Below are 15,630 nucleotides of genomic sequence, written 5' to 3'. Positions count from 1 at the left end.
TGTAAAACCACATGCTACAGCCTATCTGTACAAAGGCCAGGAAAAAAGGTTATTTTTTCTTGTAACAAAGTGCTACTGCAGAATTGACTGATTTGTTGTGGACTTTTCTGAACAAATACAGATTGTTTGGCTCAGAATATTTCCTTACAGACTCTAAATTCTTCTCAGAAGATTGTAAAGCAGTTAGTTTCAGGCTGCTCAGTAAAAAAAAACAAACAAAAAACCCACTCGAGTTATGGCTGTGCAACCAAACAAGTAGGCAAATTTCAATTTTCTCTAAACTCTTTCCCAGTTTTCACTATGACTTGAGAAGTTTCCATCTAGATTTAATTTACACAGAGCACCATCAGACAGTACCTGTGTTCCAGCTCCAGTCACTCAAGAAGCTGCTGCTCTTCCTGTGGCACCTGGCCATTTGAGCATTCCTGGTGCATAAGGCTTTGACTCATCTGACTTTCCCCCACGTGGATCAGGGATGAATGGCCAGGTCTCTTCTCAGCTGAGAGCCCCAACTTCTCAAATGACTCCAGCTGTAAGGCAGCACTTGTCCATGACCCCCCCCAGGAAGCCCCACTCCAAGCACAGTAATCCTGTACCTTATCCCTCCACCAGAGGCATGGGATGGAGTGAAAGGGGGAAAACCACTAAGGCAAGAGTCCCGAAGAGGTGCTCAACTCACACCTGAGCTTCAAAATATCCCTTCCTTTTCATACTAAGGCTACCACATCAGATTTTCCCAGACATTCTTTATTCACACCTAGACACTTTCAAGTAGAAAGAGAGAACTTGTCCATTTATTTGGGATTTCCAGGTATCAGGCAGTCCAGAGCAGGAGCAGCATCTGACAGGCTGACATCCCTGGAAGCCCAGAAGGAGCACTCAGAGCAGCTGCATGTTCAGAGTGTCCCTGTGCAGAGATCAGCACATCCCAGCTGTGCTGCAGCCACGTTCCAGACCCCAGGCAGACAACTCAGAGCTGTCCAGCCTCTGGAATGTGCAGGACAAAAAGCCACTACACTGATGCCTGCCACAGCCTGGACACACTGGCCTGGGCTACTTGTATATCCAGCCACTTTGTGGGGTGAAATACAGGAGCCATAGGTACACAGTTAGAGGTGGGGGAGATAATGACACCAGGAGTGTTCCCAAATATGTCTCCATATGTTCCCAGTCAAGCTCCAATATTCTGCATTACATCAGTAACTAGGATATTGACTCATACCTTTAGTTTTTCATATAAAATACCAGGTATACCTATCTGGATGGCAGAGACAGCTTTTTCAGAATCGGTCTGTGGTCTGCAGTGCATCAAAATCAGATTTTGAGCATTTGTTCAGCAGCTGCTAAATGAAAAAGGAAGTTTTCTGTGGCTGGTGGAAATCGCTTTTGTTTCAGGGCCTCAGCGTTAAGGGTTGGTTTTTCATTGCCATCAGAAACTTCAGTAAGTGAGGCTAAAGTAGCCAAGATTTCTTTTGTCTTCAGAGAAATGTCCTTAAGGAACAGAAAAACAAGCAACCATGAATACAGTATTAGGTATTAAGAAGTTTTCACATACACTTACAATAAAAAACAATCAATACAGAACAAAAAAAGGAGGCAATGGTAAATAAATAGCTCATTTAAAATAAAGACTCCACTTGTAACAGTTCTTCAGCCTGTTCTTGTGCCATATTGCATAAAGGAAGCACAACCACTCCTCTCCTGACCTTAAGTCACTCAGGTGTGAAATGTCTAATATTAGATGGGGGAGGGAGTGATAAAATGGCATCATTATAAAAATCAGGTTTTGTAGCTAAGAAGCCATATTTAGAAGGCCCTTTTCAACATATTGCAATACTATTGACAAAGCATTGAGCAAAATCCATGCCTTGTGGAATAAAACTGGGAAACCAGTCTTACAATCAATAGAATTTGTGAATTTTCTTCAGCCATGTAGTTACCCAAGAGATAATACAAACTAAGTAAGTTATCCTTAAAAGCCTGCATGACAAATAAAAACACTCATTTGTAAAAAGGCAGAAGGTAGAAGAGACTGACTGATTCTCAGTGCCACTCTTCCTCCTACTCCCTCCTTCTGCCAAGATTTAGCAATAGAAGTGAATTAGATTTAAAAATAAAATATTAACCTTAATGACTTGGCTGTCTGATTTATCTGGATCTTCTGCAGATTGAACAATTAGTTGTCCAATTTCTTTGTGAAGTTTTCCCATTGTCATTGCCTCTGTGTAAGAAAAAAAACAAAACAAAACACCACACATAAAATCACCTTTCTTGTGATACCTAGAAATGCATATGAGTGACACACCAAACTGAGGAATCTTTTCATGACTGCCATTTGAAATCTGTTGATAAAGGCAAAAACCTTGTATCAACAGCCAGTACCTCTGAAGTGGCCCAAAACAGTGATAAGGAGCAGCAAGATGATAAGCACCATACAAGGTTTTCTTTCAAATAATCCCCAGTCATCAAGTGTTTAGTGCCATGTTTTTCTAAAAACTCATGTGATATATCTCTCCATTCAGCTGAAAGTCTCTTCCATGTCTAACATGGATGTTAGGAAATCTCAATTGTGCATTTGTTGGAAAACAAAGCACATCTTTCCAAATTGCAACTTGAACCAGTTCTTCCAGGGTGGCAATAAAATGAAGACAGAAACTAACATACTGGCTTTTCAAAACCTGGATGGAAGAAGGATCAAGACTGTTTGATCTACAGCAAGGTTGAGCAATTACTGTCAAGTCTGGAATAAACTGCCTCTAAATCCAAAATATAAACAGGAACCAACCTTTTACTACAGGTGAAACTGTAATCTCACTGTCTGCCAAATTCACATAGACATCATAGAGGTCTGATCTACTGCTCACTTCAGAGTCTGTAAATCCAGCGATGTAACCTAGAGCACAGAATTGAGCAAGATTAGCATCTTCAGAAATAAAATCAAAAATCACAGTCCTAAAGTCTGTTCTAAGAGTATCTGACTCAATAGCCATTGGACCCAAGAGGCTGCTCTCTTGATATTATCAGTCATTCCACACATGCTCAGCAGATGCTTCATTTCCAAGGAGCTTAAAAATCAACTTCTAAAACTGCCTTGAGCATGGATTAACTGCTAACACTACAGCAATATCACCAAGTTACCAGTCTGACATGTTAAACTCTCTTCCTTCCTTCCTACTAAAATTACTCAATTGTAACTTTCTCATTACATTCTCAAAATCTCCACTCTGGAAGTTCTTGTCATAAAGTCAGTATTAGACTGGAACAGAGGAATAAACCCAGATTTGCTTATTTATAGCATGTCAGATGAGCAAACTTGGAGCAGTTTTTCTCCATGGAAGGTGCTTAGTGAGCTGTAGAAATGTTGAAGATGAGTAGTCTCCTTGCTCATATTCTGTATAAAGAAGCTTCTTAATGGCCACATGATGTGTCACAGTAACCTCTGCTCCTGGATTATGCATTAAGCACCATGCACACACTGCACTGTGTCACACAGACCAAACTCCTATAGGTAAAGTTAACTTGTGCTTAGGAGCCTCAGACTTCACTGACACCAAAATAAAAGTCTGGGACTTCACAGTTAGGAATTAAAAAAACCCTTCTGTTACTAGTGATGTGTAGAAGCTGAGGAAAAAAAATGTTGCTTATCTAAGTGAGCTGGTTCTGTACAACAGGAAGACTTTCAATCCCTCCAATCAAAGCATCAAACAAGTCTCAAGGCTGCTTTGCATCTGTGATTAGGGATAGACTGATGGGGATCCACCCAAAGCCACCAGATTAACTAATTATTTTCCCACATACTTGTTGATTTGCCTTTTCCAAAGAAAATTACGTTTAACTTTGACATTAATAGCAAAATAACCTTTTTTTTCCCTCCAAAGTTCCCTGGTGCAAAACTTTGCAGCAACAGAAGCTGACATTGAATTTTCCTCGTATTTTTGATTAAGAAATCATCACTACCTGTGCAGGCTTTTAAGGCTTCCAGTTCCTCCTCATTTAGATGCACATATGAATGAAGAATTGACCAGTCTTGTCGATGCCACACTAAAGCAGGCAAAGTCCTAGGGAGATCAGGGTGCAACTTGAGACACAGTACATTTTTACTTATACTGACTAAAGCTTCACAGTAAAAACTGCATGCCATGAAAAAGAACAATTATCACTAGGCCCCATTTAGGGGGGGATGTATATGTATATATTTATTTATGTATATATGAAGACATTTCTACTGTCAGTGCAAGCACAGTTTATCACTAATTCTACCATTCAATTTCTCTGAGTTGAGCAACATGCAGTAGAACCTTAAGAGGGATTTCGCAGAATTTCTATAAACAGGTTTAAGATGGATTTTTTTCCCTTAAAATACAGGCTTTTTTCTCAATGAAGGCTCAAAGTTTGTTGGACTTCTGGGGGTGGGTGGGAAGGAAGGAACTGATAAAGTACCTGGTAAATTCCTGGATAGCTTCTATTCTAGGATGGTACACTACAATTCTCTTCTTTAACATCAGTGCAGTATATAAAATAACTGTTTCCATTCCAAACTGAGACACTATATCTAGAAAGGAGAAGGAATTATTTTATAGAAGATATATATGCTGATATCATCATTTTTTTGAAGAAGCTTAATAATAACAGCACAGGTAACAGTGTCAGCACAGTTTACTTGAAGCACACATGAAAACAAGATTGTATTTTAGGCTGTAAGAAAGAAATCAGAATAGAGACTCTGGCAGAGATTAACCTTTGATGGAGCCAGCAAGGTAAGCCTTCCGAGCATCAAAGTCCTTGCTGAGGAAAGATCCATTTTCTTCACTTTGGCAGATGCCCTTTGTGAGGACTGCAATGTAGCTCTCCATCATTTTAACTGGGCTTCCATGCTTCAGGTAGATTCTGTGTGACAAGGAGAGAGTCGGCTATTTTAACTGTAATCAGTGCATCTATATGTGTGTGTGTATATATATATATATATATATATATATATATGAGAAAAAAAATATATATGAGAAAAATAAAAAAATAAAAAAAATTTAAAAAAATTAAAAATCAGTAAAATCAGTATCACAAATAGCAGTATTGCTGGCAACAATTCTTGTTCTGGACACCTGGCTGAGGTTTTAAATACTAAACTAGAAGTATTCCAACATGCACACAAACAGGTCTCTCTTTAAGAATTTGAAATAACCCTGTATTTTTATTTCAGCTTTCTATTTTATGAATGAACCAACATGGACTAAAATAGAAACACACCCCAAAGGTGTAGGTAGGTGTCCAGACAAAGGATTCTTTGCACACTTGGAAGGTGTCTGTTTAATGAAAAAGCAACTACCACAGTAACTCCTGTTACTACATGCAGACTATGACTAGGTAGCTTTTAATTTTTTATCAAGTTTCTTTTGTACTCTTTACTAAACCATGAAAGAAAAATATAAACATGTCCTTGACACTCAATAAAACCCCAAAATGACACAGAGGAAGCACACCCTGAGAGAACCACGCACTGTCAGCTGTCTTCCAGGAAGCAGAGAGACACTGTAACCTCTTTTACAGGTTAAGATATTTCAGGAATAGCACTGAAGCTGCCAACTGCACATTTTCCATGGCAGCTATAGCACAAAGCAACATCACATTTGAAACTCATTTATTATCATGCTCAGAAGAATCCATTCTAGATTTGAAAGGAAGTATTAGCTGGTAAGTCAGCAGAAATGTGATCCACAGTGAATCGAAGTTTTGCATGTATCACCAAAAAAGAACACATCTCAGTTGTTCAGTACCCTGCAGAATTGCTAAGTCTGAAAGCATTTCCAATCTGCATTATATATAGTAAGTACCAAGAGCACAGTAACTTCACAATTGCATCCAATTAGCTGCAAAATCCCAGGGAATACTCTTGGTATCAAGAACTGGGACTGAACTAATTTGGAAACTGAAGGAAAGGCAAAATAAGAAGCAGAGAGAGAGCATGAGAATGAGGACATGAAGGGAAGTGAGTAAACAGGACAAAGAAATGAGAAGAGGTTTTTTGGTTGGAAGAGGGCTCTCACTTCCCCATAGGGAAAGCAAAACCACCCCTGGGTGCTGTGCTTAGCTCAGAGGAGCTGCAAGCAGCATTTGCAAAGATGTTGTGGAGGGATGCAAAGTCATTCACCATACATAGGGTGATCTTTAAGTCCAGCACTGACATCTTCCCATCTTACACTTTTTAAAAATATACTCTCAGAGAAAATGAGTGTGAGGGAGGTGGTGGTGTGTGTCTGGAGAAGACACAGATTAAAACCCAATGAACATCTGGCATTCCCCCAACACCTTCTGCATATTACAAGCTCAAATCGAGGATTTTTATAATCTGATTTCCTTTGTAGGACTGAGTTTCCAGCAGTTTGTTTGAACAAATGCAACACAAGGAACTCAGCCTTTTGCTTTGGCAAGATCCAAGCAAGCACATGGCAGTACCTCAGGCCAGCTTTTATACAGACCTGCAGAGGATCCTGGTGAAGGCTGCATATTTCTCTGGGTTGAAGTCTTTGGCCGTCAGGACAATGGAGAAGTGGGTCACCTGCACATGACACAGGCACAAAACACACAGAGCTCAGTTAATGACCCCACATGAACAGCCTTGGTCACTTCACTGTCAGGGCTCCAAGCTCCTAACTGCAGGAAAGGCCTGGACAGAGGACTTCTGATGTGGCTCAGCTCTAGTACAGACTATCTTTTGCTTAACCTACACACAAGAGTTGCTTTCCTCTAACCTCATGAGGGTATTTAAAAACAGAAAGGCATTTTCCTTCCCCTTGGCAGGGAGGAAACTTCCAGAATTTGTTGCAAAAGGAGGCTGTGGAGGCAGACAGCATCAACATATTTAGAAAGAGCCTGGAAAAAATACACAGACAGCAGCCAACAAACAGAACTGCTCTAACTTCCTCAATCAAATGATTGTGGGCTGGGACAGTACAAGACTGAAAGTCTGCAGACAATGACCAGGCTCACGTGTCTTCCTGAAATAGCATCTCCCACTGCATCTATTGAAGACAGCACTGTGACACTTAATTTTATTTTATTTCATAGGATATATAAACTTGGAGTGAGGAAAGGCAAGCAACATTCTGCTGTGGGCACACAAAATTACCACGTTATCTTTCTACTTAACAACATAGCACGAAACATGAAAATTGAACAGACTTAACCAACAGTTTAATGATGTTCACAACAGGGAAAAGATAGAAGACACAACTATATTTGCTGTCTTCCAGTAATAAATGCAGTGGAAAATAAAGTACCTACATAACGCAATCCTTTGGGTAAAAATGGCAGCAGGTTCTACAGGAACAAGACTCTGGACACTATGAAATAAACTTCATAGAGAGAAAAAAATGCTGAACTTGAAATGCAAATTAACTAGAAACAACAGCATGAAATAGCATTGGTATGTTAACACAAAGAATAGGGTAATGAGTATCTCAATCATTCTGCAATTCCATGTCCTGGTGACAAATGAAACGCAGGCTGGCTGGACACCTGGATAGAGCTGCATCTGTGAGCACACAGCACCTTCAATCCCTTCTCATTTCTCTCCATGGGAAAATGCTGTTTAACCCACAGAGGAAGATCTGCATGCTACCGAAAAACCCCACCAAGCCATACCTTTTTCAAGGCTGGAGAATCTTGAACTTCTACTGTTGTGATGTAGAACCAAGACCTTTTATACTGGCCGAACACAAAGGTATGGAGCAATTTGTTTTCGTCTGTAAGGCAGCACTTTCTCAGCAACAGAGTCCTCAGTTCCGCTGTTACGGACGGATAACACCAAACCCACAAAGCATCTCCGTTGGTGTCTTTTTCTATGGTGGAAAGATGTTCACTGTGAGAATGCCAAACAGCAGCAAGGAAGTAAATTGATGGGTTAATCAGGTTTGTTTCCTGGAATCAGATTAAAATTCCACCTTACCCTGACCCTAGACATCCAGTTCTGTCACTATGGTTCAAGCTTTAAGGCAGGAATTCTGATACGGGTTTTAATTTTAAAAATATTAATAAATCTCTATTCCTGACCTGCTTCACGAGATCAAGGAAGCACCAAGTTTGAATGAACATTCAACATGAGCACGGTATTGAGGAACAAGCACCGGGACCAGCTTATTTACGATTTCCCCTATTTCTGATTTCGCAACACAAACCTGGGAAGCCGCGAATTTCAGACGCTTCGGCCGAGTTGTGCACGGCTTAGCTCCGCAACAGGCAGAGCCGGCACCCCCGGCACCGCCCGGGCCCGCGGCCTCAGCGCGGCGGGCCCCGGTACCGCCCCGGGCCGCGGCACCGCCCCCGCCCCGGCCCCGGCCCGGCCGCCCCGGCCCGGCTGCCCCGGCCCTCACCGATCAGCCCCACGGCCCGCAGCAGCTGCGCCTCCGGCTCTGCCATCTTCGCTCCGCCGCCTTCCGCCCGCCCGGCCCCGCTCCACCCTCACGGCCCCGCTCCGCCCCCCCGCCATTTACTGAGCGCTGCCGCCCGCTCCCGGCGGCTTCCTCCTCTGGGACCCGCCCGCCCGTTCTCCGGCGGGATCCGGGAAAAAATTGGTCTTTTTTGTTGTCTGCGGATGATATCACAGAATCCCGGGATAGTCAAGTTGGAAGGGGCCATGGAGCTCAGCCGTGCTGAAGCAGGTACCCCAGGGCACGGCGCTCGGGAGCGTGTCCAGACGGCTTCTGGACACTCACAGGCAGGGAGACTCCAAACCTTCCCAGTGTGTGATCACTGCACAGTACAGAAGTTCTTCCTCCTGTACAGGTGGAATTCCGTGTGTTTCTGCCTGTTGCCTCTTGTCCTATTGCTGGACACCACTGAGCAGAGCCTGGTCCATCTGACACCTCCCTTCAGATCCCTGTCTCTCCAGGCTGAACTAACCCAGCTCCCTCAGCCTTTCCCCAAAAGGGAAGAGCTCCAGTGCCCTCATCATCTCCACAGCCCTCTGTAAGTCATGGGGCACAGTTCATGTGAAATGTTACACAAAAGGAGGGTGGCCCTGCTGGCAAGCACCTCCTGAAGTCATGGCCAGGAGCTGTACCCTGAGTAACCACAGAACAGACATCCCTGTGTTTCTACACAGCATGGAAAAAGGCTGGCTCCTGCCCAAGTGGGGACTGAGTGGTGTGAGGAACAGTCATGGAAGCAGAAGTATGCCTGAGTGACTCCATGCACCAGCAAGTTTATTGAGAATGTAAAGATATCATTTGCAAGAATAATCTCATTTGCAAGTTTGGATGAACAGTGGCACCTGAACATTGGACTCTATGACCTTGAGGTTCTTTTCCAACCTAAATGATTCTAGGAATAACATGATACTGATTAGGAGAAGAAACTTCCGAAATAACTGATATAAGTAGAGGAGCATCAGAAGCTGCTAAAAAAACATGTGAAGTTCTGGGAGAGGCCAGGCCTGTCCCAAGCTGGCTAGGGAACACACTAAAGGGCAGCTTGCTATATGATTTTCATGAAGTCATCAAGTACACACATTAGTAGGAAGAGACAAGACAGACAATACAAAATTGCCGTGATCCCAGCCTGGAGGGCTTCTAGAGATCCAAAACCATGGAGTGGGCTGCCCAATAGCAAACCCAGCAATAAATATCAGGCAGGAGACCTGCAGTCCCCATGAGAGCACAGCTGCCCCCATGAGAAGGCCGCAGGGACAGTCACTGCCTCCGGTGACATAGGCACAGCTGCCATCCCGACCTCAGATAGTCACCCGACAGACTTTTAATTAATGTTATGGACACAAGAAAAGCACTTGTTCAGCACTATAAATATTTTAGTGATGACTCTGCTTAATGCAGATCATACTAAAATACAAGTCTGTCATGCTTTAGGAATAGAATTCCCCAATTTAGTGTTCCCACTGAAATACGCCAGACCACACACCACTCGCTGACGTCCCCCTCACCTCCCCCTGCGAGAACCGGAGGAACAAAAAGATAAAGATCACAGGTTGGGCTAAGAACAATTTACTAAAAGCAGATCAAGAACAGGAAAACGAACAGCAAGAACAATGCTAATAACAGAGTGTGCGAAGTCAGGCTAACGACTCGCACAGGACCGAGCGCCACCCAACCGCCCCCCGCACACCCCCTGTGCCCCCCGGCCTCGTCTGAGGCTCATTCGGACAAAGGGCTTTGTGGAGCTCGCCTCGCGCTCCCCTCCCGATCCCCATCTCACGATCCCTTCAGGCTCCTGGTCCCAATCCCCCTCCCGCTTTTTCGGCGATTTCCCCACGATCCCCTCCCGGTCCCGGTCCCGCTCCCGCTCCCGGTCGGTCCGGTGCCGGTGCCGGTGCCGGTCCCGCCCGGCGGTCCGCGCGCTCCGGGCCGTGCGGGGCGGGGTTTCCGCTTCCGCCGCCGCCGCCAGGGCGCGCGCGGGCCCCTTCCCTCCCCTTCCCCTGGCGCTCCCTCCCTTTCCGGCCGCGCGTGCCGCCTGGCTGGAGCTCGGAGCCGCCGCCGCCCCGTGAGGAGCCGCCGCCGCCGCCATCATGCCGGTGTACTTCCAGCGGCCCGAGAACGCCCTGAAGCGGGCGAACGGTCAGTGCGGGCCGCGCCCACACACACACGCACAGCGCCGGGTGGCCTTGCGCGCCGCTCCCCGGCTCCCGGCCGCGCCCGCCCCGGGACCCCCCGGCCGGGCCCGCCCCGGAGAGCCCGCCCGGAATCCCACGGCGCTGAGCGGAGGCCGCCCCGGAGCGCCCGGCCGCGAGGGAGCGGGCGGCGCGGCGCGGCGCGGGGAAAGGGCCGGGCCGGGCCGGCGCGGCCGCGCCGCATGGCGGAGGAGAGGGAGGCCCGGCCCCGCCTCCAGCTCCCCTGGGCCCCACGGCCGCCTCCGGGCCGAGGGGGAGCCGCGGCGGCCGGGGCTGGCACGGCCTCAACCCGCGGGCCTGAGCCCGCCGGCAGGCAGGCCACGAGCGGCCGGACCGCGCTGGCCTGCCGGGGTGATCGCAAACCCGGGCTGATCCCGGGCCCTTGTGGGCTTCGTGTGTTGTATCCCGTCCTTCACGTGACGCCGGGGAGACCGCAAATGGTAAAACTCCCTCGCAGGCTGATAACACTGGTTCGCCCTGGAAGACCGACCGAGGGAGAGCGTTCAGCGCTGTAGCCGTTGCTTGCTGGCTGCCACATAAAAGCTGGACTGGTTATATTTGTCAGCTGGCTCATTTCGGGCCAAACATGTGGCTTTGACGCTTCTGTTTTTTATAGTATCCTATTTTAAGCCCTTTGCAAGACCATTTAGACTGATCATTGTCACAGGGCTGATCGAAAGATGACACTTAAAGACATCCACAACTTAGAGATGATTTATGGGTCTTTAAATGACAGCAAGAGAAGCTGTGTGGTCTGGGGACTGCATTATTCAAGTACTTAGTATAACAAGAAAATGTGAAAGTACTGCACATCCTCAAGTATTTTAATCAAAAATTCATTGTAAAATCTTTCCCACAAAGATAAAAAGATGAAAGATAAAATCAGCTGCAGTCAGCATTCGGGGATGAAGATGTGTTGGATCAGTTCTTTCACTGGAAAAGACGCACATACCATAATATATAAATTTTATTTATATTTGCAAATTCTTGGGTAGAGGAAGTAGTATTTGGTGTGCAAGTTACATTTCTGGAATATTGACTTTAAACTGATTATTATTATTATTATTATTATCATTATTATTATTGATGCATTTCTTATACTGCTGCAAGTCTGCTGAGTTGTGTGGAAGTGAAGGAGTGGAGTTGAACTGAAGGGGGTGTTCTCCAGACAGATGCTGGCAATCCTGAATTTCAGTGGACTGAATGGAAAACATGACAAGCAGTGTCAAGTCCTACAAACTGCAGGGGCTCAATCTTACCACAGCCAAGCATATTAAAGGGTGGAAAGTCGTACCTAAGGCAGATTGTGTGTTGCAGGAAGCAGTTTAATGTTACACTGGCATTTTTAATGGGGACATTCGGTGCAGTTTCCAGAGTTTCAGTGTGTGTTCTATAAGTAAGGCTCAAGCGAGCATTAGAAGCACTTCATGTTCTCAGTGACTTCAACATACAGAGGACGTTTGGAAATATGAAGAGCATGAAGGATTTTAAGTATATACAGATATGTAAGGAAAGTGTTTTCATAATTGATAAATGTAGGTCAAGGCCAGCACTCAGCTATTGTTAGTATTTGGCGTTGCTTTGTACTCAGGGATCTAATGCAACTTCAAGGAGTGTTTTATTGTTGCAGGTACTAAGCCTGCTCACTGTTAGAGATACTGTAAAGTGCTTGACATCTTTGTCACCTCTTGTAGTACGTGTTTTCTCAGATTGAAAACTGAGCTTAATTCAGGATTTTGGGTTAGCAGCAGTAGATGAGTTCTTGATGTGTATCAGCTGGTTCTTGACCACTCAGCTTCAGTTGCTATTCTGGATACCTATTAGCATTTTCAGTAGTATAAAAGAGCAAAACTAGTGGAAGGTAACTCTTACAGCTACTTATGGACTCAGCTTTACAGTTTATATGTTACAGACCTGAGTTTCCATAACTTACAGTTCTTACTGCAAAGCATAGCACTGTGTGCTGTGTTTGATTCTTCAGGTTCATTTTGTGCTTTTACTGAAGTGTCTCTTAAATTAGCCTTAATTATTTGACTTACTTGTAAGAACCTGCTTGGCCAGAGTTAATTAAAAGTTTCAAAACAACATAAATTAATTTTGTGCTTTGTCCAGTTGGTTATCGACCACTGAGAGCTGTGCTTGGAGTGCCCTGGCATTGTTGCAGGATCAAACTTGCCTTTCAAGTTTATTTTCATAAATAAAATGTAAAGCTCAACAGTAATTGTCTCAAAAGCAGCTCTGAGATAGAATAGCAGTGTAAATTATGGGATGGAAGGCAGCTTCATTAAAATTCCCGTGGTGAGTGAAGTACTGCTGGGTACTGCCTCACCGTAACTTTGATTATCTTCAGTTGTATCACGGTGCTTTCTCTGGAAAGGAGCTTGCTCATCTTCTGCCAGCTCATTATGTACGTAAACTGATCCATGAATGTGAGCTGTTGTGCTCCTTAAATTAAAACCACTCTGCTGCTTTCAATCTAAACCTTTTGCCATGTTTAACTTCAAATTGAGATTCCAAAACTTGGAAGCTCTGTCTGATGTCTGAGCCCCTGGAGCAGGCCCCTGCTTTAACAGCTTCTGCCATCATTTCTTTAGGAATGGAGTGCTTTCCAAGGTACTTCATGGCAGTACTGACTCCACCCCTCAGCCTTTAAGAATAGGCATATTTCCCACTAGCTGTACTTCACCTTCCTTATCTTTTAAACCTGTTTGCTTCCCATTCTGTGTGTTCATTTCCCCTGCTGTTCTGCAGTGCAGAGCACATTCAGTGTAGGGTCTTGTGTGTATGTGGGTCGCTGCCTCAGTGTTTCCAGTCGGTGGTTTGCTATGTTTTGTGAGGCAGAATGTGTGGGGTATCAGAGGTGGGAGTTGCTGTGATGCTGAGAGCTCCTCTTAATAACAGCAGCTGCTTAGGGATGAATAAATGGGGCACTGGTTTCAGCAGCAAGGCTGATATAAAAAGTGTCTGACCCTTCAACTGAACTGCAGCAGCTTTTGATGTAACTTCTGTAAACTGAAGTGCTAAACCACTCAGGAGTTAAAACCAGAAAATGAACAACTTTGCTAAGTTTTTTTTCCTTCCTTCCTCCCTCCCTCACCTGAGAGCAGTACATTCAGTCACATTTGTGGTATGTTTTATACCTCGTTAAGTGCCCTCGGTAGGTGCTGTACCCACAAGCCTCCTAGTGAGTATTCCTTGTCTTTGATGAAACCAGGATGGTTAAAGCTGGATGTGTGCATTCGTACACATTCATGTGAATGAAGTGCTCAGTCATGCCTGGATGGATGGAGAGACATCTCTGCTATCCTGAAATTCCCATGTAAATTTATTGGTCACCATTTGTTTGCCAGTTATGTCATTGAACAAGTGGCACTGAGTTGCCAGCATTTTTGATCTGGCCAACTAAATCAAACCATCAATGCACTGTGGGTAGAGTTAATTAAATTCTGTGTTAAGCATAAAAAATACATCTTCTGGTGTGCAAGGTTTTGCTAACTGGGATTTTACTTACAGAATTTCTTGAGGTTGGCAAAAAGCAGCCTGCCCTTGATGTTCTCTATGATGTTATGAAAAGTAAGAAACACCGAACATGGCAGAAAATCCACGAGCCAATTATGCTGAAGTACCTGGAGCTCTGCGTGGATCTGCGCAAGAGTCACCTGGCAAAAGAAGGATTGTACCAGTACAAGAATATTTGCCAGCAGGTATGGCTTTTGATTTTTTATTGTATGTATTTATAGCAAGCGTGGTATCTGTCAGCTGATGTAATCTAAAAGTAACTGATTTGTCCTGAATTAGGATTAATCTGCCTTTTAGATGTTCTTGGATTTGTAGCAGTTACATTTTAAGATATGTTGCCTATTGTGGGTGGAAACATCTTCCCATTTTTTTGCCTTTGGTGTAGGTTAACATCAAATCTTTGGAGGATGTTGTTCGAGCCTATTTAAAATTAGCTGAAGAAAAAACAGAAGCAGCTAAAGAAGAATCCCAGCAGATGGTACTGGACATAGAAGACTTGGATAACATTCAGACTCCAGAAAGGTGTGCAGCCTGTCTTTAAAATGTAGCAATTCATGGAAAGTATCCTTAATTTCATTCACAGAGCTGAGATATAAATGTGGTAGACTTGAAATGGAATACTAGTGGTGTTCTAGAGGTTTTAAAGGTAAGGATAAAAGCAGGAATTTTACATTGAATGAAATCCTGAGTAAAGCAAGCAAGCAGTAAGGAGTAGAAAATCCAGGTGCAGTGGGAGTGGCTCTGGGAGTTGGGTCACCACTTTCCAGTGTATGCTCAGATCTGCATCTGTAGTGGTTTTGGAGAGTTTATTATGGTAAATTGCTCATTACTAGTTGATATAGAAATGCTGTTAATTATATCAGACCAATGTAATTCTTGTGTGTGATAGCCTCCATTTCTTCTGACCACACTGTGCATGTACAAACAAAAAGAAATGTTACTTTATACTTGCTTGGTTAAGTGAGGAGATAATAGAAGAAAGGACATGAAAAGTACAGTCAAGGGAGAATTAATAGGATAGGTTATGAGAACATAGAATGGTGATAGAAATGATAAAAAATTTGGAAGAAATTACTGAATATTAGTTTTGTGTAAGAATAGAGTTGTAGTAAACAAATAATACTCAAAAAGACCTGGAGTAGAAGGCTTTGTATTTACATATTAACAGCAAAACTCTCTAGTAGAAGTTGGTTGCAAAAAAGGTGACAGACATGTCTTCAATAGGGGGCAGAGCCATTCATGTTATTTCCAGTGCCTGAAATTGTTACAGAGCAATCCACTAATAGTTAAACAGTGAAGATCGACTGACCTCTCTTTTCCTTGTTCTTCTTTCTGTAACAGAGGACTAGAAAATGGATCTTTTCAATCACACTGCTCCTCTAAACAAGCACAGTTTCCTTAGTGTTTTTTAGGTCCTGTTTTCTAGACTTCTCATGCTTTTTTGCTGGATTCACCTCTTGATCCGTTAGAGAAAGCACTGGTGTTGTGTCGTGTTT

At 44.1% G+C, this 15,630-nt stretch overlaps 2 protein-coding genes across 3 annotated transcripts in view; one reads left to right on the top strand and one right to left on the bottom strand.

The window, feature by feature from the left end:
- Positions 1–1,200: 1,200 nt before the first annotated feature.
- On the bottom strand, positions 1,201–8,478 carry DENND10 (DENN domain containing 10). Of its 2 annotated transcripts, none has more exons than XM_038140811.1 (9): positions 8,367–8,478; positions 7,639–7,835; positions 6,474–6,553; positions 4,739–4,887; positions 4,441–4,552; positions 3,958–4,058; positions 2,786–2,893; positions 2,127–2,221; positions 1,201–1,491 (listed from the first exon to the last, which is right to left on the bottom strand). In XM_038140811.1, exons 1-9 carry the CDS (start codon positions 8,410–8,412, stop codon positions 1,315–1,317), a joined length of 1,065 nt encoding a protein of 354 aa, XP_037996739.1. In that variant the 5' UTR covers positions 8,413–8,478; the 3' UTR covers positions 1,201–1,314. The 2 variants fall into 2 exon arrangements, with proteins under 2 accessions (XP_037996739.1, XP_037996740.1); XM_038140812.1 differs by lacking the exon at positions 8,367–8,478 and adding an exon at positions 8,172–8,318.
- A 1,928-nt stretch (positions 8,479–10,406) lies between these two features.
- Positions 10,407–15,630, top strand: part of EIF3A (eukaryotic translation initiation factor 3 subunit A) — a 28,877-nt gene continuing 23,653 nt past the window's right edge. The window contains exons 1-3 of the mRNA XM_038140718.1: positions 10,407–10,562; positions 14,129–14,319; positions 14,520–14,656. Coding sequence (XP_037996646.1) covers positions 10,514–10,562; positions 14,129–14,319; positions 14,520–14,656 — 377 coding nt within the window. The 5' untranslated portion in view covers positions 10,407–10,513. The remainder of the gene's footprint in view (positions 10,563–14,128; positions 14,320–14,519; positions 14,657–15,630) is intronic.

Source organism: Motacilla alba, chromosome 6 (assembly GCF_015832195.1).
Source record: "Motacilla alba alba isolate MOTALB_02 chromosome 6, Motacilla_alba_V1.0_pri, whole genome shotgun sequence".
NCBI classification, from domain to species: Eukaryota; Metazoa; Chordata; class Aves; order Passeriformes; family Motacillidae; genus Motacilla; species Motacilla alba.
The sequence above is the reverse complement of the archived record's forward strand: the minus strand, read 5'-3'. Positions and strand labels throughout refer to the sequence as shown.